Source organism: Fistularia commersonii, chromosome 17 (genome assembly GCF_037954325.1).
Source record: "Fistularia commersonii isolate RoL2024-O1a breed Wild chromosome 17, RoL_Fcom_v1.0, whole genome shotgun sequence".
Lineage (NCBI taxonomy): Eukaryota > Metazoa > Chordata > Actinopteri > Syngnathiformes > Fistulariidae > Fistularia > Fistularia commersonii.
The window spans coordinates 12,617,798-12,645,169 of record NC_141300.1 but is presented as its reverse complement, the minus strand read 5'-3'; the positions used below and the strand labels follow the sequence as shown (position 1 = coordinate 12,645,169).

The window sequence follows — 27,372 nt, the reverse complement described above, 5'->3', positions numbered from 1 at the left end:
GTACGTTAACCGCTGGTCAGTGACATATGTAAAGAATTCCGGAAGGAACGTCTGCTGCTGTTTGTACGTTTCCGTCTTTAAAAAACGGATTTTTACACATTCCTGGCTCAACACCTCCAATTAGTGTATAAGCTAAGAGGAAGCTAAAATATATATATACCGTATATATATATATATATGTGTGTATGTCAATGTGGGCGACCTTCTGCCTCGACCAGGATAGCCAGACAGAACGCGAGAGCGAATAAATCCATTCTGACGTTTATCATCATTTAGCAGTTGCGCACATTTTAACCCTCCGCATCACACCATCCGTGCACCAAATATATAAGTATATGCACTTAGTTTTTAACGCTCTTTCCCCACCAGTGAAGTGCGGCGAGGTTTGTGGCTGGTGGGGAACTGTTTTCTTTCGCCGAGGAGTCACAAGAAGAATGGCGAGCGGCCCCCCGCCATGCGCGCCCCGCTTAGTGGCTCTTAGCAGCCGTTCAGCACAAGAAACTAGTAACACACATACGGTTGTTGACAAAAAAACACTATACATTGGAAATGTAGTTGATGTAGCAAGAATGTTTAAACATTTTAACAGGGATATATTGAGACACAGGGGGCAGAGAATGCAAGCAGTCAGAAGTCATAGAACAATCTAAGTTAAATAAAAAACAATTACGTTGAATAAAAAACATGTAAAAGTGTAAAACAGAAAAGAAAAATACCTTTATAGTGCAAATCCCTGATAAATATAACCATTAAATTTTTTTTTTCATTTTACATGTTTTTCTTCTCAAGATTGACGGCCTCTCCCGCCTCCCCGCGACTGCACGTCGCTGCTCCCGACAGGTGATCGACTTGTCGATTAAAGTTTTGATTAAACATTCATTCCTGCCGTGGACACTCACTTGTGAGGTTTCCAAACACATCCTTGCAGCACGAATCCATAACCTGTTAAACGTGTAAAGTGCGTGGATTATCCCCCCCCCCCCCCCCCCCCCCCCCCCCCGAGAGCCAGGGCAGCTTCACTGCACAAGTTTTTATCTCAGCATTACTTATAAATTGCAGAGCGAGGGCCCTATTCAGTCACTTCCCCGGTTATAATCTGTTATCGTTTTTTTTTTTTTTTTTTCACCACGGTAATTGAATTCTCTCGGCGGGACCGAGCAGACGGCGTGCTGTGCACTTCCAGGCTGCCTCCAGGGTGAAGGAGATCATTAAGTGTCTATGCGCTTTGGAGATCGGGCACATTTGGGTTCTTCTACAACACACCTCGCGAAGACTTTGATTTCATGGGGCGGCAGGAGGTCCAGGGTGAAGCCCTCAAAACGCAAAACACATCTGCTGAAAGCAGCCTGTTCCATCTGACACCAACTGCTCTGTCACTTTTATTTATTCATTTATTTATCCATTTATTTATTTTATATTCGATCTTCTTTTTTTACTCTAACCACTTTGTCTCTTTTATTGTTTTTCTTCTCTACTCTTTGAAATCTATATATTGCGTTTATTTTGAATTATCATTATTATTATTAAGAGCAAAGAGGAGGTTTATGGAAGGACAGATTGTGAGTTGATGCAGGTTAGATAAAGGACTGTTTCAGAAAATTAGAATATTGTGATAAAGTTATCTATCTTCTGTAATGCAATTAAAAAAAAAAAAAAAAAAAAAAAACTTTTTCATGATATTCTAATATTTGGAGGATTTTTGAGTTTTCTTAAAATGTAAGCCATAATCAGCAATATTTACCCTCATATTATATTAAGGGTCAATTGACCCAATGGGTTAAGATAATAAAGATAATGAAGATAATAATAAGATAATAAGATGATAAAAGGCTTGCAATATTTCAGTTGATTTGTAATGAATCCAGAATGTTTGACATTTTTGTTTTTGTAATTGCATCACAGAAGATAAAGAACCTTATCACAATATTCTAATTTTCTGAGACAGTCCTGTAGAGGAAGACAAAGAAGAAAACCCCTCCCCGAATGATGACGTTGCCACAGCCGATCAACTTCCTCCATCTAACCATCCTCTCTGGTCTTCCTCCAGACCTCCAGCCCAGCAGCTCCACCTTCAGCATCCTTCCACCCAGATCTCCACCGTCCTTCCTCTGTCCATGTCCAAACCATCTCCGTCTGACTTCCATCTCCAGAAGATCTACCATGCACCGCCCCTCTGATGGACCCTGATCATCTCCGTCCTCCTCACTCCCAAAGAGCAACCTCAACATTTTCAAGGGAACCGCCATACATTAACACACATAGCTGCTAACCTCGATACGGAAAACACACACACATAGACAACACTGTCACGTAAGTCGATTATTTCAGCTTGATGAATGACGACTAAAAGCTTAATAACGGTATTTTGGAGGTAGCCTCAATGCAGGCCCGTGATTAATTCCGACGCGGTCGTCTGAATAATAGTTTCCTAATAACACCGGACAGTGATGAAGACGGTTGCGAGAAAAAACGAGGAAGCTGGGCAGGCTCTTCTGAGACGGCGCCGCCAGATGGATGTCTGAACATCCTGACGGCCAGGAACGGAAACACGGCTGAAAATGGCAGTGCGGGAAACACAGATGGCGGTAAGAATGTTTTCTTAGATGTCAGTCGAAAAAAAAAAAAAAAAAAAAAAAATCCTGGAAGGAGAAAGGAGAGGAAGAGGAGGTGGAAGAGTTCAAGGGTTCAGAGGGAATCTTTGGATTTCTGTTATTTATGGAATAATAGACAAATCGTGGCATGCAACTATTCACTCTCTCATTCACGCCTTATGTAAAGACACAGCCATTCACTTATTCCCCTGCCATGTAGAGGCGCACAACCATTCATATGTAATAAAGATCATTCACCCTCTCATGTCATATTCATTAAATCATCTGCAATTATCTATTCCACTTTTTCCGCACTTTGGATTGCTGGAGCCTATCCCCGCTGTGATTCAAACAACCCATCGCTAGGCAACCACAGAGCCACATACAGAGGGATGCAATCGTTCACCCTCTCATTTACATGTCATATAGAGACATGCAATTCAGCTTTATATACAGATTATATGTTTGTACAGTATACCCTTGTTTTTCGCGGGGGTTACGTTCCAAAAAGAACCCGTGACAGGCAAAATCCGTGAAGTAAAAACCTTTATTTTTTTTTATAATTAAATACTCTACTGTACATTGCTATGTTTTTTCCTTCCTTCTTTATGGAACGAACGGAAGATTCATTCATTCCGTAATGCCGACCTGCAGCCGCATTGCTTTTACCTTCCTTTAGCACGTCCATAAGTTTAACTTTATCTGCGATAGATAGCATCTTCCGCTGCCTTTTGGGCCCTGCCGCAAGTGCTTGTGTCGGTCCAGAGCGTTTTGTCAACATTATGGGTTTTAGAGAAACTCGAAATTGCAAGAGAATTTGCACGTACGTAATGTAAATTTGGCGAGCTGTTTTACGTACGTGTACATATTAAACTGCAACGTTATCGACGCACAGGTAGAGAAGAAGCGGAGTGACTTTTTAGCCAATCAGAATGCAGAACACAATGCACGATGCAAATCCGTGAAGTAGCGAAACCGTGAAAAGTAAACCGCGTTATAGCGAGGGATCACTGTAATACAGATATATACGTTCCCTCCTTCCTCCACATGTCATACAGAGACATTCACCCTCTCATTCGTGCATCACACACACACGTGACATATGAGGCTTCTCCGCCCTCCGGTGGGAATCCGAGGACCGACTTCCCTGCTGTGAGGCGGAAGCGCTAACCCGCTGCGCTAACCTTCTACATCGACCGAAACTACATCTTCGCTAAGCCGTCGATGATATATGTACTTGTAATTAATAAATTCATTACATTTCGGGGGCGGCGCCTCATTCAAAGCGAGAGAAATCTTCGCGCTCGGCAGAGAACCAGCACGCTTTAACGCCGCATCGATCCGAACAGCTGTGAGTTGTTTATTTATATATTTATTCATTTATGGTCTGAGCCGCGTTCTGGTTAATAATGGATACGGCCGAGAGCTGTTTATGGGGCGGCGGATCCGGACTTTAATTACCCACAATCCCATAACTAAACAGCGTTCATTAATTTAAAAAAAATACTTTTTCTCAGTTTAAAGGGCAATTAAGTTTCGGGAAGTCTGCGATCGTTTTTGGCTCGGCTCTCCGGTCTCGGCTCAGATGAGAATATGGGGGCGCAGCTAAAGGGCACCTGGAAAGGACACGCGAGTTATTAATGGAAACCCCCCCCCGACTGCCGCCAAGATCAAACCCGCGACCTTTTATTTTGAAAAGATCCAAAAACAACAACCGCAACGGAAAACGGCGGCAATGTTCGGGGGATCCGTCAGGAGGAGCCGTCGCGGAGGCCGGGCAAGTGACTGACAGCGAGGGGGGAGGAGGGTGACGGCCGCCGAAACAAGGTTACGGGGGAGGAAATAAGGAGGGCGGGCGTGAAGGACGGGGAGATAAAGTGTGCCAGAGGTCGTCGGGTCTGACGATCCTCTGGAAAGCGGAGGTCAGATGTTCGGGGATGTTTGCGGTTCCTGCAGATGCTTCCTTCACTGGGAGCTCCTGACCTGGTTCCACTTTAGACGGCGACTTGTTGCCGCCGCCGCTGCCGCTTCTGCCTTTCCTCTGGGCCGCTCAGCCAATCATCCGCCTCCAGAAAACCCTCTTGGCATCGCCGGCCTTCTGCTGTCCACGTTCAAACCCTGTCTGAGGAGCACAAACATCTGACCCCCTCCTTGCGCCATGGTTGTGATGGACCAAACAATTTAAATTGCGTAATTTTCCATCCCTTCTTCTTAGGAGCTGAAGTAACTCCCGAGTCCATTTCAGGGAAGCGATGAAACCGAAGGTGCTAATGAAAACATGCCGCCTGTTCAGGACGCGATTCCTGCGAGGCCGCCTTCTTTTATGTCACGTATTATTCTCTTTTGTCAAGTTGCGGTGAAAATATCCATCACCGTCTTGTTTTTATTTTCCCGTAAAGTATTGTATCTCCTCCAGAGTCCCTGAGCTCTCTAACGCCGCAGGTTCCCAGGGGGCGGAGCCTGATCCTGGCGTCCGCTATGACTATTTCCTCATGAATGTTAAAGCTGTTACAAGCTATTAGCGCTTCCCTGTCAGCGCTGCTGGTGTTCAGAGATAATTGGTTCGTGTCCCTTCCAGCCCTCATCCCGCCTCTGTCTTCATCACATTCCTGGTTGAGGCAGAATGACCTGCTGGTGGATCTTCACACCGGCCATCATATCTGAGAGAAGTGCCTCCACCAGCTGTCTTCTTGAGAACCAGCCAAGCCGATGAATGTGTTGTAAAAAGAGGTGCAGGTCTGGTGATAAAGTGCACGACACGGCAGTTTGACACTCACTCCCCAAACCATCATAACCAGTGGCCATAAGCATTCTGTTCCACAAGGAAGGGTCATTCATTCATTCATTCATTCATTCATTCATTCATTCATTCATTCATTTATAAATGAAACAACTTATCCCGCATTCAGGGTCCTGAAGATGCTGGTCACCAGTCCATCTTGTAAATACTTTTATGTATTATATTTTATTTATTTGTATATATTTATATTTTTATACTTTTATATATCTATAATTTTTATATTTTTATGCTTTTACATTTTTTGGTTTTTATCCATTTATGTTTTTACATTTTATATTTATACATTTTTTATATTCTCATATTGATTTTAATTTTTTTTTATATATATATTGATGCTTCACATTTTCTTATCTTGTACCATTTGAGCAATTTCCCTTTGCGGATCAATAAAGTCATTCTGATTCTGATCACAGCGCCACATACAGAAACAAACATTTACTCTCTAATTCACTGGGCAATTTAGTGTCTCCTGTGTGTTTTTGGACTGCGGGAGGAACCCGGTGAACACGAAAATCCCTCAGGGAAAAACCCCCACTGTTAGAATCCTCCTCACTGTGAGGCGGAAACACCCTAAATGAACACACCGTGTCAGAAAGCATCACACATGACGGCGCATTTTATTTCGAGAAGCTGATAAGTTCTTGTCAAATTCTTTTTGTGGTGGTGACCGGACCTGAATTTCTTCACTTGAGGAAGTTTTAGCCCTCAACCCAGACGCTTCTGCAGTCCTAATGACCTGTGGGGAGTTTCCAAATATAAGCGCTAGTGTTTTGGGCGGGCCTTATGGCGGGTTGTTATGGAAATGAAAGAGTTGATATGCAGAGACTACGTCTAAGGAGGTTGGTATGCTAATGGGAGTGTCTTTTGTTGGAGACAAAGAGCAACTTTGGGGATTACCTGGATTGGAACGTGAAAAGGTAAAGCCAGATAAAGGAGTGGACTGAGTGGACTCATGTACTGGGGCTCAGGTGGAAGTTACCGGGGTCTTTCCTGGTTGTTTGGAAGGTCCAAAAGGTCCCTCCGTAAGGTTTTCCGTATAGGCTACCGGACTCATTTCACAAGGTTAAATCCAGGTGTTTCTGTTTTGACACCTCTCCCGAACCATCTGTCTTCTCTGGCCAGAATATGCTGTCATCGAAAGAATGGCCTTTGTCCTTCAGGCGTAGGTGGACTGCGGAGTCCTGTCCTGAAGTGGTGTCGATCAACTCTTTCATTTACATTTCCTAGACCCGCCCAAAACCCTGGCAGTCACATTGAGAAAGTCCCCACAGGTCACTAAATCTGAAGACGCCTCTGGGACGAAACGTCTTCGATTAAAGAAATACAAGTCCAGTTGCCACGACTTTGACAAGACTCCACCGTGACCCGGATGACTGAAAACCTCCGCAGACATAATACTGGTAAATATTGCTTTAGAAGCCTGATGAATTCCACGGTCTTCAATTTGAAGTTCCAAAAGATAAAAAAACCTAACCGTCGTTCGGAAACCACTTAGGGTGCATTAAGATCCCGGACGAAGCTCATCGGGTCTGCCTTTCCGCTCAGACGCTCCCGGCAGCTAATGAGTTCATGGAACCGCCCGAGATTCACTCGCGGGTTAAAAACAAGAAAGCCTACGTGCTCCTGATTTATAATGCCGTTTAGGGTGACACCACCCCTCCATTTTCTTTAGTGCTCAATTGGCGCCACTGTCTTTCAATCACGCCGTATTACTCACATTAATCTAATAGGGCTGCGGTACCGGCGCTCGCTCCTGATTGGCTCCCGGAGCAATCGCTCAGCGTTTAATAGGCCGATAAATCCCCCGCCCAGGCTTTCTTGTGTCACTCCGCCAGCTGTGTCCCCGGGAGACCGCCGACATTCACCTGAGATGTCGGAAAGCGACTTAGGTTAGTTTAGGTCGGCTGCTTTGCCCTTCGGCCATTTCATAGTGTCGCCGCTATGGTTGCGTTGTTATGTATGCGTCGTCATGTTTATCACGTGGGCTAGAATCCGTTAGCGCTACTTATCGTGAGCATGTCACTCTTTCTACCCTGATCGGTCGAGGCAGAAGGCCTTTATAAGTAACTTTATAAATTACAAGTAATGGATTAAGATAATAAAAGAGCTTGTAAAGAAAGACATTGGTTTTAAGAAGATCGGACAGGGATGCTGGTGGCAGCAGAGGGTGGAGGAGGTCCTGAACTTCCAGGCTACACGCTAAATGCTACAATGTAACGTGCACACTTTATGTCTAAACTGCAATTATGGACGGAGTGAAACCTCTTTTTAAAACTGTCAAACCGTCCCCGACCGGCTTCGAACGACTCGTCCGACGCCTCGCCCGTCAACCTTCCCGCCGCCCGCCGCACCAAATCCCCGTAAATGTCTCCTGCCTTTTCACAGACGATGCTCAACAATTTCTCTATCTCTTCATGGACGAGTCCGAAACTTCACTCAGGTTTTTTCATGATTTTCTCTGGGCGAGCTAGTCCTGGCGTTTTTTTTTTAAAAGCCAATTTATAGACAGCGGCGGCCACGTGGGTGTAAAAACACTCATCTTACTCCTCCTAACTAACTCCTCCTAGCATCAACCGAGCGACGGCTCGGATCTTGGAAAAATTAGTAGCTATTGGGTTGGAGTGACCACATCAACAGAGGAAAAACATTCAATTGTTGATTTTAAGTAAAAAAAAACAGTCCAATGTGAGTATGGATTTCGTGTAAAGTCTTTTTTTTTTTTTTTTTTTTTTGCACATAAAATCCGTGTCTGGGTTTCGGGGACATATAATTGAAATTAGTTTCCCGAATCAAGCGGATAGGAAAGGGTGCAGAGGGGTTTGCAATTTCATCGTCACTTACGCGCCGCGGCGGTTTTGCACCGCGTGACTAAATGATGGTTTATAATTACTTCACCTTTAACACCTCCCAGACGCCCTCCAGCTGAGGAGCCCGAACTCCCAGCAGACCTGCCGCCTGCCTGGATGCACGTTCTCCTTCTAATCCCGCCTCCATCCCGTCGCTTGCACTCCAGCCCCCCCCCCTCGCCGCCGCCGCCGCCGCCATCCATCTCCTCTGTGATGTTAAACATAAGAGGCAGACACGGCGTTCTGATCCGAGAGCCACAAGCACCAACCTGTTCCTCTCCAACCTCCTCCTCCTCGTCTCTCTCTTTGTCCCGTCTCTCTTATAATTGGTTTGCAACCCAGAGCTTTGTGAGCGTGTGGAGGTTGGATGTTACGGGGAGGGGAGGGTTCGCCAGCGCAGAGGCAGACATGAGAAAACAAGCGCAAATATTAAAGTAAAAAAGGACACCGGCCGCGGCAATTGACGACTCCATCTTCTCCGAAACGGCTTCGCCGGGCATTTGGAATATCTAGAACAACCCCAGAGTCTACGGAGCCAGTAATGATGAGGACTTGGCTCCGCGCTTTAGTCCTGCTCCGTAATGGTCTCCGCTCCTACAGAGCTTCGCCTCGCCGTTTCAAAGCGCTTGGCACTTGATGGCATTCAGCCTTTCACTCAGGCAGACCCGCCAATCGAAGCGTTTACCAAGGGGCAGAGTAAGTCGCTCGAGGACACTTGCAGAGAGCCAGAAATATTTATCTTTGTTTATTTCCTTTTCTCTTTGCACTTTTCACTGACCACTTCACTCATGTGGAATACCACCTACTTACTTAGCTATATTGCGCTTTGCACTTTTTTACTGCGCATGGTGTGCCATTGTCCGGGCGCTGTTTACCTTCAACGGTTGTACAAGTGAAACCGAGAAGAGTCCAACTCTTTGTATGTCTTAATGGATAGGTTGGCTGCGTAACTACTTTGCGGACAGAAATGTTTGAAGTGTGAGGCTCGGGTTTGGTTCCGGGATGTAGCCTCCTCCCACGGGCGGTGAAGGACCACGTGCGCCTTGAGCTCCACACTCAAAAACAAACCACTGAAGAAGAAGAAGTGGAAGATGGAAGCTCCCGCGGGGTTCATGGAATAACAACCATGGACTATCAGATGGTTGAAGTGTTTCTATCTCCTCCCTGCCGTGTGAAGTACCCTGTTAGCGCTTAGCTAACTCTGCACAGGTCACTATGGCCAAAATGTTGACGTTCCTTTGCGAGCCCTCGAAACCCCTCTGAGGAGTAGAAGGCCAGAAGAGCTCAGAGCTCTTTGTATCCCCATTTCTCAACACTTCTGTCCATTTTGTCCGGGGAAAACACCTGACCAGTGACCGTCACAGTTTTTAAAAAGACGCTATGCAGTCCACAAGTACTCTCTGGTAGGGTCCGTAGCCTATGAGCTCCGCTAATCACCAAGCATCTATGGAACTGCAAAAAGACCCTGCCTAGGAGTTGGAGTTAAAATGGTAAGAGTTGCTGAACAAATGCTGCCATGTTCCTGATAAGGTTCTAGAAGATACCAAAAGTTCCTTCTGTGCAAAAGGTGCTATTATCAACAACAAGTCCAACCAACTGGGCTGGAGTGGTGAAACTTAAATACAACTAATCCAATACACCTCCAAGACCTTTGCCTAAACAAACTAAGGAATGAATCAGAGAGGACTTCCAGAAAGCCATGCTTGCATCTGGGAGGAGGTTTTCCGTAAAGGCTACCGGACTCATTTTCCACACCGACAATGTTTCACAAGGTTAAATCCAGCCTGTTTCCTGCTCCCCGCCAACCCTCCCTTCTTCCCCAACTCCACACACGATTCACTCCAGGCCCGGCCGGCACCGAGAGGAAGAGCCGTGAATGTTTGATGAGTGACACTTTAAATTTTTCAGCGCAGCACATGTAATCGTTGTGTAATCACAAGGCAAACTTTGAAATATTGATCCGAATATTCTGGGGGAAAGAGGAGGAGGAGGAGGATGAAGCCCGGAAAGAATTATCGGGGAAAAATATCCCGGTTGTTACAAGAGTCTACGCCACATTTATCGAAAATACAGAGTTGGCTGTGTCTTCACAGATGCCCCGCAAACTTCGGGGTTCATGATGTTATGGGGTGAGTTGTTCCGAATGGAGTAGTTGCGTGTCATTGTTTGTAGCATGCCGGCTAGGACAATGTAAATATTAGCGCTACTGCTACTATTAGTGTGAGATCGCCTCCAAACCCTGTCCACCACTGTCTCGCGTTCTACCTGTCAAGGCAGAAGGCCGCCGGCATCGTGCCGGGATCTGTCCGAGGTCACTGCCAATGTAAAAGGCTGTGTTTCCTCGCCACCGTTGCCAAATGCTTGCTTCTGGAGGAGTGTTGGGTTTCTGTAGATCACCTTAGAGACAGTGGCTCGGGCCTGGTCTACATGGAAGGTGCCAGGAGACAACTGGGTTCAGACTGTACGCCGTTTAAATAACATCTGACTACACTTGACACCTTTGGGGAACAAAGGTGGCAATTTGGATCCGAAGCATACATGTACACGTACCCTAACGTGTAGACAAGCTCGTGCAACGAGGACGCGTGTTGCCAGGCTTCACTTGGGCCGAGGCGCCGACGGAATTCGGTCTGGTTTGGGTCGATGACCTCCAGGGGGAGGTGTAGGTTCCTGATGGGTCTGCGGTTGTACTCAAGTTTAGTGGTAAGGATAAAATCTCACAACGCAAGTTTGGACTTTTTCCATTTCATTGGAGTATCGTCCTCCTGCAGAGCCGTACCCAATGTGGCGCCCTGGGCCGGATTTTTTTGGCTGACGTAAAAAAATAAATAAAAAAGTAATATTCCTGTAACACAAGTGAATAAATAATAGCAGAAATAGATTCTAAATACAACTAGGGGTCAAAAACTGAAGGTGAAATGTTTTGGTGGCACCCTTAGCATCCGCTTACAGTGCCAGCTCTGTCCTCCTTCCAACTGTCGTAATAGCGGGACGTCGCCTGTATTGACGGAGGACGAATCCAGACGGTTCCAGACGGAGGCGGCGGTTCAAACGCGCCGCCGTCTCGGGACAATATTAAAAATTTCAAGCGGCCCTGTGACTGTGTAATCTGTTAACACGCAGAGTCGTTTCCGCGGCCCACATTTCACGGGACAAATCTGTTTCGGTTTTGTTTCGAAGCGGGCGCCGCTCCCCGCGGGCTCCCCCTCCGCCGATCCGGGCCAAGAAATGTTTCTCTCCGACAATCCCGCTCTTTGCCTCCTTTCATTTTCAGAAGTTATTAGCCGACGTCTGATATCAAAGGGACGGAGACCTTGTGGGACTCGTGGAATTCGCCGGAGTCGGACGGAAAGATGGAGCGAGTCCAGCTTCCCCCATCTCTGAACCCGGGCAAGGACGATAACCATTTCTTATAATTGTAATGAGCCAGTCTTTTTTCCCACAGACTTCTGCGCTGTTTAACCCACCCAACACCGGCTGGTGAGATCCAGGACGTGTGTGTGTGTGTGTGTGTGTGTGTGTGTGTGTGTGTGTGTGTGTGCTGCCATGGCGCAACAAAGCAATATTTGAAACCACGTCAGAGAAGGAAAGCAGCAATGAGCGTAATTATGTGTATGTTTGATGGAGCCATTTAAATGGTAATGAACAGCGAGCCGGGGAAAGTCTTCCTGCAGGGAGCGTAAACACACTCCATCACGGGACCGGCGCAGAAGAAGCTCCGCGTTCATATCTGTCGGTTCCCCCCGCCCTCCTCCCCGTATCGATTTCAACCTCTTTAATTACCAGCTCTCCTTCTAGTCGAGCAAAAATGGCGTGGGATCCGGGCTCGGGTACAAACGCCGCCGCCGAGCGTGAATCCGACCGACAGGGAAATCGTTCACCACGGTTCGGGGTTGTTATAGGAGGAAGAGGCGGGGACAATAGATACACGACAGGGTTCTTTAGTTTTTCTTTTTTCAGTTTTTTTTTTTTTTATCTTTCTATTTTAGATCAACACACACACACACATACACAGTGTTCAGTACTGTTCAACTGAGGTCTGTGTGTGTGTGTGCCCTGAGGAGACTCTCTCTCTTTTTTTTTAAATAAATCACCAGAGCAGATGGTGGTATGATCTGGGACACGGAGTGAAACTGAGAAGAGACGCAGAAGCACCAGAGCTCCAGAGCTCTCGCCCTCCTTCCGCCTCCTGTACTTTCAAATATTGGGCTGACAACGTTCAGAGATTCATCCATTCATTAGCTGAAGCCGCTGGCCGACGGCTGGTGTTCAGCCTGTCAGGAGTCGATAGCAGGCCCGGGAGGACACATTAACCCTCTGAATTCACATGTCAAATAGACAAACAATGATTCACCCTGTCATTCACGCAGAGTATCGCCTCGTGCGTGGGGCTGCGGTCGGGCCGTCTCCCCGCGAACCGAACATCCCTGGTTCTACTGCCGCGCTCCTCCGAGCCAAAGTGTTGTTGAGCAAGACACTGAAGCCCTGAGTGCTCCCGCGGCGCCGCTCATTAGCTGCCTTCTGCTCAGGTTCATCCATGATGGGTTTAGAGCGGTGGTCAAATTTCGCTGATGTTGTGCTCTTTGCGTAACTGAATGTGACAATAGAGGTATTTTTTCTCTGTTCTTAAAGTTACGAATACATTAACGCGTGAGAAAGAAACAAAAACAAACCCTCCGCTGTGTCATATCAGTCACGTTATACCTCATAGTTTAATGTTTACTGTTTAAAGTAACAGTGCACTTTACTGCTAATTTGCGCACTATTATTATTATTTTGTTAATTTCATGTCACCGTGGGATTGCACCAGTACATGCGGAGAAACTGACCATAAAGCGTTTGACTTTTACATGCAACCATTCACCCTCTCATCCACAAGACATGAGGAGAACATGCAAACCCCCTAAGCTGGGGCTCCTGTCGGACACACAAATCAAAAAATTCACCTTCGGATTTCAGGTTTTTCAGATTAGATCTTGCTTTCAGGGTTTTAAATCTAATATGTTTTTTTTTTTTCTCTTTTTCTTTTTAAACTTCCCTCCGGCCGTCCTTGATCCGCCTCGGCTTGGATCTATATGACTGACGTGATAACAAGCGAGGCCGAGCTGCTTCCTCAGCCCTTTCGCCTGGAGGAAGGTACGGCCACCGCCAGCAGCACGACTCTTTCCGTTTTCCACCATTTGTTTGGCGCAGGAAGCACTGGCAACAAACTCACGCGTCATATTTGTAATCGGTCCGAGCCTGAATTAATTATCAGCGGCCACAAATCCAAATCAGTGGACCAGATTTTGCAGCCTCCTGTATCACCTCCTGGCGCCAGTGGTAGGTCAGGAGCGCTCGCTGCTTTTTAAACGTCTCCACTCGTGTAGCACTTTGGATTTCAAAGCGCTTTACATTAGTTCACGTATGTAGCACGTTCAAATCAAAGCATATCATCTGCTTCTCTTTTGCACTGGTTAGATGCTAAAGTGCCTTTGGTTGCCCGGTACTTGTACATTCACCCATTCGCACACGCCGAGTGCGCCGGAACAGCCGTGCTAGGCGCTAACCGGACTATCCGGAGCAACATGTGGTTCAGTGTCCGGGAGGAGCGCCGACCCTACAACTGGAGGGACGCCCGTTTTGCCACCTCGCAACGGCTACCGGTGAAAAAAAGGTCTTAAAACTTGAAAGTAATTGATCAAAGTTGGCCGTATTCTCAAGTAAAGTTAGCGAGCTAGCTAACCGGTTTCCATGGGAAGTGGTTTGGCAAGACGTCGTAGTTGCTCCTCCGATCTTGTCAGCGACCTTGCATGCCGCTACCAGCGCGTGAACGGGAGAACGCGCCCCACCGTGAGCCGCTTTGAAACCCGACCTGTGAGAGCGCCATCCAAGCGGAGACCTTTTCCTACCAGGTGACCTCGTGACCAGCTTGTATCAACACCGAATGCCGGTCCGCTGTACGTGGATGTGAGCAGATGGAAGGCCGCGTGTACGCAAACAGATGAAATACTTGTTTGAACCGCGGCCGGTTAATCCAGGTCGAGATAACCACGCGGTAGAATGACAATGTATATTAATGTTCCCGTCATTTAGCGCGAGCTCCGTGTTTGAATTATGGTGTGCCTGCTGGATACATGTGAGCCCATCTAATGCCCCCTTTAATGCTGTGCAGAGGCTGCTTAATCACTCTAAATCTCCCTGACCTGCTGTTTCTTGGAGATGGAGCTAATTAAAGGGTTGTGTTTGAAAATCGATACTTAGGACGCTACGAACCCGGGCCTGGTTGCGGAATTGAGCCTTTATTTTTATTTTCTCTCTGGATGCATCTCCACCTTGCCCCGTTCCTGTTGTCCCGTTGTGTACTTGTGTTTCTCCCGGTTGAAATTTACCCTTGGGCGATACCCTCGGCAAGCATCTTTCTCTTCCGGGCCTGCCTCTCACGTGGGAGAACGGCGAGGAGAATGAAAGGAACAGTTGAAGCGTTCGCCGGGAAAATACGGAGCCTCTAAAACCTCCTCTCAGCGAGGGCATACCAAAATATTTAACCGACGCCACTGCAGCAGCTTTGGCTGGCTTTGGACGTATGAAAGCGCAGAGATTAAAACATAAAAAAAGACAGAAACAGATTGCCCGGACAACCATATCATTCCTCGACAATCCCCGAACCCTTCATCTTTCTCCACATGTCTCTTATGTAATGTCTCTCTTCTGTCCGCCACTGCAATCCGCCTGTCGCCGCTCGATTTCAGCGAGGCTGCAGCAGCACAACGTTTCTATTCGGTTCAAAACTGTCGGACGATCCCGAGCCCCTTCAACGGGGGTCTGCTTGAAGCTCGAAGATCTCGGTTCTAAGATCTATGCAGGTCAATTTGGGCGTGTGTGTGTAGCCTCCTCCAGGGGAACCTTTTAGTTTTGCATATATTGCAATTATCAACAATCTCCAAGCAACAGTTTGACATGATTTGTGTCCCAAGTATATACAGCGCATCTTCGCTGTCGCATCAAGAATCAGAAGAACAATGTGGGATGTTCCAAGATGAACATGCTATACTCAATATCGCGTTTGTTCCAGGAACGAGCCTCCTCCAGGGGAATCGCTTGGTTTCGCATTCCCACGGTAAGGGATCATGTTAGCGCCCGGTGTGATGCTAGCATCTACGACATGCGGCGTGAGCTCCACACTGCAAAACAAACCACCAAACAAGAAGAAGATGAAGACGTGACAGACTGCATGGGGGTGGAAGCTACCACAGCTTTTATGGAATAACCATGGACTATCAGATGGTCGGGGTGTTTTTATCCTCTCCCTGCACTGCTTCACCGTTTGAAGAACCCCACTAGCCTTTAGCTAACCCCACAAGTACTCTGGCTAAAATGTACACATTTCTCTGCAAACCTCAGAAACCCCCCGCGAGGCCTGGCAGGACAGAAGAGCTCGGAAGTCATCGCTCCATTTCTCGCCTCTCCCGTCCATTTTATCCAAGAAAACATCTGAGCGGTGACCGCGACATTTTTTAAAAAACGCACTGCGCAGTACGCCAGAGTATCTCGTAACGGGCAAAGCTTATGAGCTCCACCAGTCACAGAGCACCTACATCACATGGCGCCTATGGAAGCATAAAAACACCCTGCCTCAGAGTAGGAGCTCAGATCTGGGGCCTGATGTCTTAGCCGCTATGCTGTCCCCACGCATGACCAAACAGCCTTGTTCCTGAAATGTGCAGGCCGTTGGGTCGCTACTGATCGTGTGAGTTGATGTGTTTATCCGCTAAGGTGTTGCTGTTTCGAGGGAGGTTGATTAATTGAGGCGCTGAAGATCGTGAAGGTTCCCGGAGACCCCTCTCGCCCCTTTCAAAGAGGATAACCTTCTAGTTTTTCCTGCCGAAACATGTCAGACTAACAGATCAGGGGCTGCGGACATCCCGGCTTATTTTAGGGCCTTTTTTTCAGATCCGATGAAAAATTCCGAACCTGTCAGGGTGGCATGAACCTAGACCCCCCCCTCCCCGCCCCCCTCGCGCACCCCCCCTGCTGTTTCACATCAGTGGACAGACACGGCAGCATTAGCTCTCTGACAGCCCTGTGACCGCTACAAGACGTTTATATCAATATATCACCGCCGATGGAGTAAAAAGAGCAAAGGGAGATTTGTGTGTCTTGACGGAAGTCAGCATCGCCTCGCCATCTTTTTTCCTCTTGACAAGAGCGGCAAAGAAAGGGGGGAGCAGAACAATCGTGCATAGTAGCACTAGCATATTAGCACTAGCATATTAGCCAAATAGCATACTATAAGATAAACTGAGTTGATCCCCATAGGTGGAATTCTTTTGTCACAGCAGCCTAACGGATATAGTGTCAAAAATAAATATGAATATAAATAGACAGTTAGAAGACAGAAAATAGCAAAGACATTCATGAATAAATAGACAGCAGGGAGAGCAACAACAAAAACAACAGGGATGAGAACGGACAACAGTATGGAACAGTAAGGGTGAAAAATAGACGACCCAAACTGAACGACAATATAAAGCGTGACGATAACGATGACAAGAATAAAGTAAATAAACAAAAATAGGCAGTGCGCGCTGGGATCAAGGATAAAAAAGACAGCAGAGTTAAGGCATGACGTCAATGGGTGTGGCAGTGAATGGGGTGAGGTAGTGAGGGTGTGGTAGCAAAGATGCAAAGGAGCGTCCAAAATGTTCAGTCCTGCACCGGGGTGGGATGAACCGTCGGCTGAAAAAGCAGCACGTGGTAGCATTGAGCAATTCACGCCGCGCTGCAGGCGTGCATCAAAAATACATGGTAAGAATAAATGCAAGAATAGCTAATGTAACTAGGTGCAGGTGCAGACAACAGGCCCGGAGGTAGACGAGCCATCACCACTCAGCAATCAGACACTTGTCTCCCGCATAAAAAGCATGAAAGTTAGTCAAGCAACAGATGGAACCTGGGAGACATCCGCTAACACACACACACATACACACACACACTCATCGGAAATTACTGTAAATCATCTGCATGTGACGTCTCCCTGTTCGAGCGCTCGCAGATGATACTTTTTCTTCTCCTACGTCATTTCCAGATTTTATCATTTCAATGAAGGCTTAAAAACAGCCAGAGACACAGACATCTTTCAGTTGTCTTTGGAGAATTGGATGTAAAAGCAGATCGCAGCACGATAAAGACGACAATATTCCCTCCGAAGTAAAAACAGAGATGTAATTTCCTCCTCAAGCAAGTAAACTGAGCGTACGGGGAGAGGGATTGATGGGGTCTTAATGGAATCAGTTTGGTTGCTGGGCTTCTTGTTCTTTAAAAAGCATCCATTTGTGTCTGAAAGTCTATATCAACACACTCCATCTGTGTGTGTGTGTGTGTGTGTGCGCCTTAAGTCAAACGCAGGCGGAATGTGCACGTGTTTGTGTGTGTGTTGTGTGTAAGTGAAGTGTGTGTGTAAGTGCACAATTGCCCCGCGGGCAGCGAACTGGCCTCGGAGCGAGGCAGCGCTGAGGGAGTGTATTGCTGTAATGAAGGGACGCTTGTTATTGTGTTTACGTGTTTGTGTGTGTGTGTGTGTGTGTGTGTGTGTGAGTGTGTGTGTGTGACCTTCGGGTCAAACATGTTAGGCCTGCTACCACACACTACCTGTGAAAGCCCACTTTCCCACACAATAACCTTGAAAACTAATAGCCTTGAAAATACATGAGTCTATTTTGCTATAGCCTTACAAATCTCCGATACGTACTTGTAGTGTTTTCTTCACATTCATCTTACTAATAACACTTTGAATGCCTCACGAGCCAAAGTGAACAAATTTGAAATCCTTTTTCAAATCTTAAACTTTATTAAGCTTTATTTATTTTATTTTATTTTATTTATTATTAAGCTTTAAACTTGTTACTATCGCCATTTCCAGCCAATAATAAAATAAAATAAAATAAAATAAAATAAAATAAAATAAAATAAAATAAAATAAAATAAAGTAAAATAAAATAAAATAAAGATAAAGATAAAATAAAATGAAATAAAATAAAATAAAATAAAATATTTTGGATACTCTGCTTTGTCAATGTTTTTTTTAACATTCCATCATGTTAATTATCGCCATATCTTTATGCACTGTGTTCATTAATTCAGTCGCCTTGAGTGTTTGCTTTGCTAACCATGTAACCGGCAGCGTTGCCAGTATTATTAGTAAGAGATCATCTGTGCTTGTCCCTCCAATCCCTCATCCTCCCAACCGGCGGTCTTTCTTTTTACCTGTTGAGGCAGAAGGCTGCCCATGATAAAATTGACATCGCTGCAGTGCCCCGCTATGCTTCCAGCAGGTATCTCCTCCACATCACAGATACATAGCAAATAACTTCCTCTATTGATGCCGAGTCTGAATTCAAGGCATCCGGGATTAACCGAGGATCCCTCTAAGCCGCCTCGTACGCCCACATCAGATCGCTTTTTTTGTTTTGCTGCCGAGATATGAATGTTTCATGGACGACAAAAACGCCTTCCAACAACTACGACAACAACAGTGTCTTCAAATCTCCTGAATTTGCCTGTTTCAATTAGTGATGTCGGATCGCGTCGGAGTGCGAGAGTCAAATTCAAACGCGTTGAGTAATTCAGTTTAACCAAACACTGTCAAACATAGTTAGATAGTTCGTCGTGTCTCTATTGTGGCTCTGTGATTGGTCCAGGGTGAACCCGCCTCTCGTCCAATCACAGCTGGAATAGGCTCCACCATACGACCCCGAGCACGGGATCGGCGCTACAGATAACTAAAGGAAAGGGATCGGAAAATGACGAATGGTACCAGGAGACGACTTCTGCTCGTGACGGTCGGACGCTCTCCTTCCATATCGTCCTCCGTGACCCGTAGCCCGATCGATCGTTCACATTGAACAGCATCGGGTCGCAATGAAAAGGCCCCGTGAAGCGTATTTGCGGCCGGGGAGTCGGATAATTGAATTTTTAAACAATATTACCGGGGGAAGAATAATGTTACATCATAACCAAATGCCGATAGTGCAGTGTGTCCTCGTGGATCAGACCCGAGTCCCTGGAGATCGATCAACCTCAGTGGCCTTCACGTGTCCGAAGCCGCGCTCAGGACATATGTGCCAACGAAAGCGGGGAAAAGCAATAAAAGGTGTCATTTCAGGCGATGCCATCACGGCTGTGGACTCCAAACATCCCACAGGCCTGGACGAGGACCTCGGACCGTAAACTAAATCGCGCCGCTGCGCGTGTTAGTGCCATCGCCATGTTCGTCGCTTCCACTGATCTGATGAAAATTGTCGTGTAAACAACTTTGGGGTGAATATATTTGCCTGTTTTTTTTACCCTTTTCACCTCGGGAATGCCGAAAGGGCCCATTTACGCAACAAAATTGGACAATATGTAACCTGAATGTGGTATTTTTATGCTAATTCATCAAATAAAGGGAACCGTGCTGAGACGGCTTGAGACGGCCCAAAGTCAACCTGACCTGGAGCAGAAAACTCACAAACCTAGAGAATCATTGCGATTCAGAATTATGGAGCAAGTGAAATAAATAAATAAATACATAAATTAATAAATGAATGACTAAAAGAATGAATAAATGAATATATACAAAAACACACATAAAATGAAATAAACAACTAAAATAAGTAAATAAATAAAAAACTGACAATTGAAAGTAATCCAAAAAAAAAAAGAAAATCAATAAATTTGATGATAAAACAACAATCATCATAATAATAATCATGATTATAATCATACTGATAATGATAATAATCATAACAATAATAGTTATCATTATGTATATAATAACAATCATAAAAACAACAATTATTATTTTTAAAAACAACAACAACACTAATAATAATAATAATTCTACTACTACTACTAATAGTAATAATAATTCTACTACTACTACTATTAATAATAATAACACGAACGATAATAGTGCGCTGTTATAACGATTGCTTTCAAAGTGAAAATGAATCAATAAAATGTTTGCTCTAGATTAGATTTGATCTGCTCTCACCTCCTCCAGACTCTCAAAGTACAGCATATCAGATACATAGTAGAAGACCTTGATGATGCCTGCACGACGAGTACGCCGGGACAGGTGAGATTCTCAGCACTGCTGTTTTCTTCTCAACAGATTCCACTGGAATCGAAGCATGATTGAAATTCATTTTGACTCTGCAGCCCCGGAGCAGACCTGAGCGCTTGTCCCTAATAGGCGGACAAATAAATTCTGCTCTGGCTGCAGACACAATGTCTTCCAGTTGGACTTGCATTTTGAAAAGAGCTCTATTCTTTCTGTTTCTGGGCTGCATCCCTGACCGGGGTGACAACGCTGAGTCCGTGCAGGGTAGACCAGGAGAGAGTTCGTATTTTTGGTAGCGAACAAAACAAACCGGTCCCCGAATGGAGACACAAGCGTCTTCTGATACGCAATAAAAAATGGGGACCGTGAATGAATACCTCTCAAATGTAATTGATAGTCTAAGAGAGCTAAAAATAACCCGCAGTGCTGTAAAAAGCAAATTATGCAACAAGCAACGTGGTCTCCAGATGAACGGAGCCTCAATGTGCACCCTGGCAACCGGTCACGGCAACCGACGGGACGCAGAAGTTTAGAGAGCCGAAACGGGGAAGACAAAACCGTGACTCAGGCAGCAGATAGGAAGGGGGGCTTCTCTGAATTTTCATGTTCTCATAGTTGAAACATGCAACACCATGCTGTGCAAAATCAATCAATCAATCAATTCATTCATTTATCAACAATTAAAAAATAAAATAAGTAAAAATAAAAATATGAATGTATTACGATGCAGCAAATTAATCGATGGATTAATTGATTAATCAGATGAAATGAATTATTATATGAACTAATGAACATTTGGATGGATATTCACAATGCATTCAGAACCCTGTTTGTATTAGAATTGGATTCGATTCCATCCAAACCTCACCAGAGGCAAGAAACGTTTGGAAAGCAAAGAAAAAAACAGAGGTGTAGAATTTTACCTTTCATGCCGAACTTTGAGCGGCGGCCATATTTGTTGATGACGAGGAAGAGGACCACCAGCATCACGCTGGCGAAGCCGGCCAACCCGACGGCGATGGAGACCTGGGGATGAAGAAGGAAAAATCGACTCAAACACACACTGATAAACGTGTCTCCTGCTAGTTTGCCTTGCGGTGGCTGTGTGTGTCTCCATGTAACATCTGTCACCGAAACATTTTCACAGGCGCAGACTCAAATGGAAATTTTGGGAGTTTTACTTGGGTCTCCCAACCTTCCAGCCAATGACCCTGCAGCATCCCGCGCTCAGGATTAGTGTTATTCATAATGAATGAATGATTGTTTTTTTCTGTTGCTCCTGTTAAATAGAATGATGACACTTGTACAGTTGCGGGAAACGCATGTGTTATATGCCTTTTATACTCGTGTTCAATGTTCCCTCTAAGCTGCGCAGCTGCGCACTGCCTGCACACTCTCAGCGCACAAGAAAACCAATCCAGCGGAGTGAGTGCACTGCCAGTGAATTAGATATGTAACATGTTTTCTGCTATCATTCTGCTGTGTAACTCTGTGAGTGACAGGTGTCCATCCAATCATACGATACGATGCAATTACGCTACGCAGCCAATAACAGCATTGACAGTACTTCCGCACGTGCTCTGCCCTTACATGCTATATAACAATAATAACAGTGTATCGGAGTTAAGTGACGCTAATGCTAACATGCTAACTCCTTATCATGGCGAAACGAGCGGGCAGTGAATGTGATACGTCCACTCGCCAAACCAAAGTAAAAAACAAATGCGGTACTTTTAAGTTGGAACGGCTGTCGGAGTGAGAAAGGTCTGCCCTGCAAAACATGCAGCCAAGTCAAAGTAGTCAGCGAGTTTTCTGATGGAAAAATATGGACTAAATGGAAGCTATGATGCCAGGTGTGATACTGGTGTGTGGCCGCAGCGTGCACATCTAATGCTGCTCGCGGTGGTCGTCGGCGTGCTCAGGGAGGTTGTCCGTATGCACAGACGTATGAAAAATTAGAGGGAACATTGCTGGCGTTTACGCCTCCCTCGGCTCCTTCCAGATCTGCAGGCAGGTGTTAGCGTTAGCGTTAGCGTTCTTCTGCATCAGCTGTGCGAAACCAAACCCCAATGCAAAGGTGAAACGTGTCCGCCTACGACGGATGCGGCTGCAACCGCAAACCCCCCTCCGGCCCGTGGCGGCCGTCCTGAGCCCCCTCTCTCTCTCTCTCCCCGCCCCTTCGCCTGCACTCCGTGATGGCTTTCTTCAGGAGGCAGACCACGTCCCCTCTCTCCACCCTACTTGAAGCCTCTGGTCCATGGCAGAAAGCAATTTAATGGCACTGACTTGAGACTCGTGCGATTCTCATTTTGTGACTAAATGAGCTACATCTGTGTCATAACTAACCCCGAGATCGCCTTTTAACCACTTCCTGACCTCGTCCAATCAGGGCTGTGGCCACGGGGAGGAGGGCGGCTGCAGCCCTTTGTCTTTCATTTCCACTTTATCAAGGATATTCTAAGACGGTTAGCGCGGCGCGCTACAAGACGGGAGATAGCAATTTAGCTAAAATGAAGAGTGTGTGCCTGGGGTTGATGTATTTACTTTAGAAAACACGAGCTGCATGTAGAAATGGAAAGATGGCAACCGAGGAGATTTTTTTCTTTTACTATTTAAATATGCAGTATATTGTTATGTGTGCAAATAAATAACCTGCAACCACGTAATGGGTGCCACGGTATATGAGTGTTGTCGCCGTGCCATCTCCAAACTACAGACATTTGTACTTGGCTCCAAATATATCCATTTACAACACACTTAGAGTTCCTGTTACAGCTCCTATCAATCAGACCGCAGCTCCACAATGTCAATGGATACGTTTGTGCACTCGGGTTTTATTTAATTTCATAACTCAAGTCGTTGATGATGCCGCAGATGCTGCGGCGCAGAGACAAAGCAGAGCCCTTTTACCGCCGCTAGAAAAGAGAAGCCTGTGCGAACGGGGGTTCGGAGGCACTTGGAAATGTCAGAGGGAGACGGATGTCAAAGAAGTGAGAGGAGCAGCCAGAGACAGGCGGCGGGAGCGTCCCACTGTTCAGCCCAGTCACCATTAAAATATATTTTTTTTCATTCATTCATTCATTCATCCATTATATATAATGCTTTTGTATTCCCACTATAGAGACACCATTCGCCCTCTCATTCACAAGTCATTTAGTAACAAACGACAACCCATATGACAACAGATGTCATATGGGAGACGCACAATGCTTCACTCGTTCATTCACAAATAATAAAGAGCCATACAACCATTCACCCTCTCATTCACACGCCGTATAGACTTTTAGCCATTTAACCTGTCATTCACACGTCATACAGGCGAACACGCTTTCTCTCTCGTCCACATGTCATATGGAGATGACATTCATCCTTCCATGCAGTATAAATACAGTGGAATTTCATATAGTGGGACCTGAATATATATTCATAAAAGATAAATGGGAACACTGGAGGGGTGGGCCATGTAGGGTCTCCGGTGAACCTCCTGCATGTGTTTGTACTATGGGAGGAACCCGGAGAACCCCGAGGAACATGGAAACTCCACACAGAAATGTGGAAATCCAAACGGGGACCTTCTAGCCGTTCATTCATTCATCTAATTATTCCTATCTGTAATGACTGTGGACGGGTCTGAAGGAACGCGCAGGTCCTCACCCCGAACGTGTCCTCCTCCGGCTGATGAGTCTCCGCAGTCGGCGTGCCTGAAAGGGGAAATGAGAAAACGCAATTAGAAAGTTTTTGTGAATAACTCAAGGAAAAGCCAAATGTTTCAGCAAAAGTTTTGCTCAACAAATGAACCTCCAGCTGCGGACCTTTGAAAGAGAGAAAGAGTGAAATGGATGCGTGAAAGAACTCAATTAAAATCATCAACATCCATTAAATATGTATCTCACAATCAAACCTCGGCCCCAAAGTGCTGCAATTACTCCTATATATGTATAAAAAATTCAAATAAGTCCGGCAACAGCTGCTTCCTCAGCAGCTCCGGCACCTTCAGCGCTGACAGATGCACCAAATCGTCTGATTGAGTGTTTTAATGTGTTTTCAAGGTTGCGCCCCCTTGCAGCTTTTATGCTTTTTTTGCGACACAGGTCCCTCCACCTCAGGTCTGCATGGTGGTATGTTGTTAGAAAATAAAAAAATAAAATTAAGCGGCATCTAAAAGGCTCCTTCCTTTCCAAGGTCGCCGCCGCATCCCCGGTTTTTGGATGACAGAGACGGATCGCCGCCACGTTCCGGTTCAAGCGCAGCTTCTCGCGGCCAGTGCGTCGGCCTTCGCCGGCTCTGGCTCTTCAGCGGCCCCGCGGTGGCTATTTTTCATTTGATGGCAAATGTAACCACCTGAAACTCCGGGCGTCTCGGACAAACCGCGGTGATCATCAAAACGCTAACGCGGGTGACGGCGGCGGGCCGGCGGAGGTCAGGGTGGGAGGCTCATGGCCGTGGCTGGTTTCTGGGATGTAACCGGTTTCGTGGTCTCTGGCCTTTTCACGTCCTCCGTGACACCCATTCCTCTGCCCGTGTACGAAATGCGAAATGCGAAATTGTTTGTAACACACGGGTTCTTCGTCTTCGACCGTATCCGTCTTGAACTTCAAGTGGGTACAGTGGGATTAAAGTATAACATTTTCTCAATTTATTTATTTGTGTGTATTTATTATTTAAATGCTATTTATTTAATTTATTAATTAATGTGTGTATTTGAATTTTATTGCTGATGCTTGTTTGCTTATTTATCAATTGCTTTTATTCATGTGTTGGTTTGTTTAGCGATTTATCTCTTGATCTGTCTATCAGTGTTTGTTTATTTCATGTTTGTCTGTTTATTTATCCATTGCTTATGTGTTTATTTATGTGCATATCTGTTCATCCATTCATCGATTTTAGAATTGTGTTTATTTGTGTATTTCTTTATACATTTTTTTTTCTATGAGCTTGTCTGTTTACTTATTTTATTGTATCTATTATTTGGGGATTTTATCTATTTATGTGTTCTTTCGGTTATTTATTATTTATGTATTTATTTTCTAACTTTTTTTTTTATCCTCGGGAGGGACAAGCAAATCACCGCCGTCGTTTCCTTCGGATCCGCTTTGATGGATTTCCGGCAGCTCATTAACCGCCGGCTCCTCTTCTTCGCGTCGGCTGATGGATACGCCGCGGCCGCTCCATGGCAACGGGCACCGCGACAAATCAAACGCGAGGCAGGGTAAACGACACCGGGGCCTTTTAACGTATGTAGAGGGTGTCGTAGATAAGAGATCAGTCACACAGATGGGGAGGTAAAAAAAAAAATAAAAAAAACATCTGTACATTATCATGACATTCTTCCGTAGAGGCACTTACCATACTCATAATCCAAGTCCGTACCTGGAGGGGCGAGAGAGAAAGGAATGATGTAATACATGCTGTACGGACAAGATAAACACAAGCACGCATAATATCTGTGGAGGTTCTTAGTCATCCAGGTCATGGTGAATTCTGGTTGAAACCTTCTTGTCGTGCCGACCGGACTTGAATTTCATGACTTGAAGACATTACATTACATTACATTACATTACAGTCATTTAGCAGACGCTTTTATCCAAAGCGACTTACAAAAATTGCAATTCAATAACCGAAGATCCAAAGCACCAGTAGTCGTTATTCGGAGGTCACCACTCTACCAAATAGCCATCTCAAAAGCATATAAATACCTACATTCATTTTTTGTTTTATTTTTTATTTTTTTGGGGGGGCTAAGTGCGATTAGTGGGGTAGTGCTTGGTGAAGAGGTACGTTACATTTTACCCCTCATCGCGGAGGCTTTGGATGACCTGTGGAGAGTTCATGAATGTACCTACCAGGGTGCTGGGTGGTCTAGGTTACCGTGGCTTGTTGATCGGCAGAAACTTGGTTAAAGGAGGTTGCTATGCTCATGGGGTGTCATTTGTTGGGGACAAAAGGAGCACTTTTTGGGGATTACCTAGGTTGGACAGTGAAAAGGTAAAACAAGACACTCCTTGTCTATCTTTACCTTTACATATTCCCCAACGTTGTCCCCAATGAAAGGCACCCCCATGAGCTTAACAGCTCCTTTAGACCAAGTTTGTACCGATCAACTCTACCCGGACCCGCCCAAAACCCCGGCAGTAATGTTGGGAAAGTCCCAACGGGTCAATGGAACTGAAGAAGCCTCTGGGATGAGGGCTGGAACGTCTTCAAGGGAAGAAATTCAAGCCCAGTTACCACAACAAGAAGATTTCGACAATAAGCTCCCATCCTTTGAGCGTCTGCAGCGGCACGAGGATCTCGCTGGGTTACCAAAATAGAGCGGGTGCGAGGACAGGACGTGAATGGCGAGAGGAACGTCTGACAAGGCCATCTGCTCCTTTCTGCAGTTCATTTACGCGGAGGTAACCGGAGGCTACACGTCCCGTCACCTCACTGTCTAACGCACCGGCGTTCAACGACGCTAACGAGAATCTAAAAGTCGACCTTAACACATAACTCTTGATTATTCAGGGAATTATTCATTATTCCCTTTCTGAAATGCTTTTGAAAATAACGCTGCTTTTCCTTTTGGTCTCTAAACATTCCCCACGCTTCTGGAACAAAGGAGAAACATGAGAGGGGACGTTTAACATGAAACCTCTGAGGAGTGGGTTCGCCAAAAATTTGGAAATAAATATATATATATATTTGGAGAAGTAGAACGAGGTAAACTCTCGTATCTCTACAACTGCATTTGAATGTTTTACCAATCCATGAACCGTCTGTTTTGTCGTTATTTTTGCAACATGCGCCACCCAAAGCTTCCCGTACCTCCGAACGGGGTGTCCAGGAAGTGGCCGTGCACGGTGCTCTGCGCCTCCCCAAGGTAGTTGGTGGCTTTCAGCGTGTAGTTGCCGTTGTTGTGGTGCGTGGGGTTTTTGAACGTCAGGCATCCTTCGATGTAGTCCTGGTACACGTCCATGTCGGGCCGGACATACTCGGTGTGGGAGATCTCCTGCACGAAGAACCGAGGAAAAAGGTCGGTCCGCCGCGAGATACAACGGGGTTAAGACTTTGGAG

General features: G+C 45.8%; 1 protein-coding gene across 1 annotated transcript in view; it reads right to left on the bottom strand.

Annotated features, from left to right (window-relative positions):
* Positions 1-27,372, bottom strand: part of LOC147225219 (NT-3 growth factor receptor-like) — a 139,562-nt gene that overhangs the window by 30,729 nt on the left and 81,461 nt on the right. The window contains exons 9-12 of the mRNA XM_086163718.1: positions 27,124-27,307; positions 25,666-25,689; positions 23,974-24,020; positions 21,243-21,345 (exon numbers count right to left, since the gene is read on the bottom strand). Coding sequence (XP_086019844.1) covers positions 21,243-21,345; positions 23,974-24,020; positions 25,666-25,689; positions 27,124-27,307 — 358 coding nt within the window. The remainder of the gene's footprint in view (positions 1-21,242; positions 21,346-23,973; positions 24,021-25,665; positions 25,690-27,123; positions 27,308-27,372) is intronic.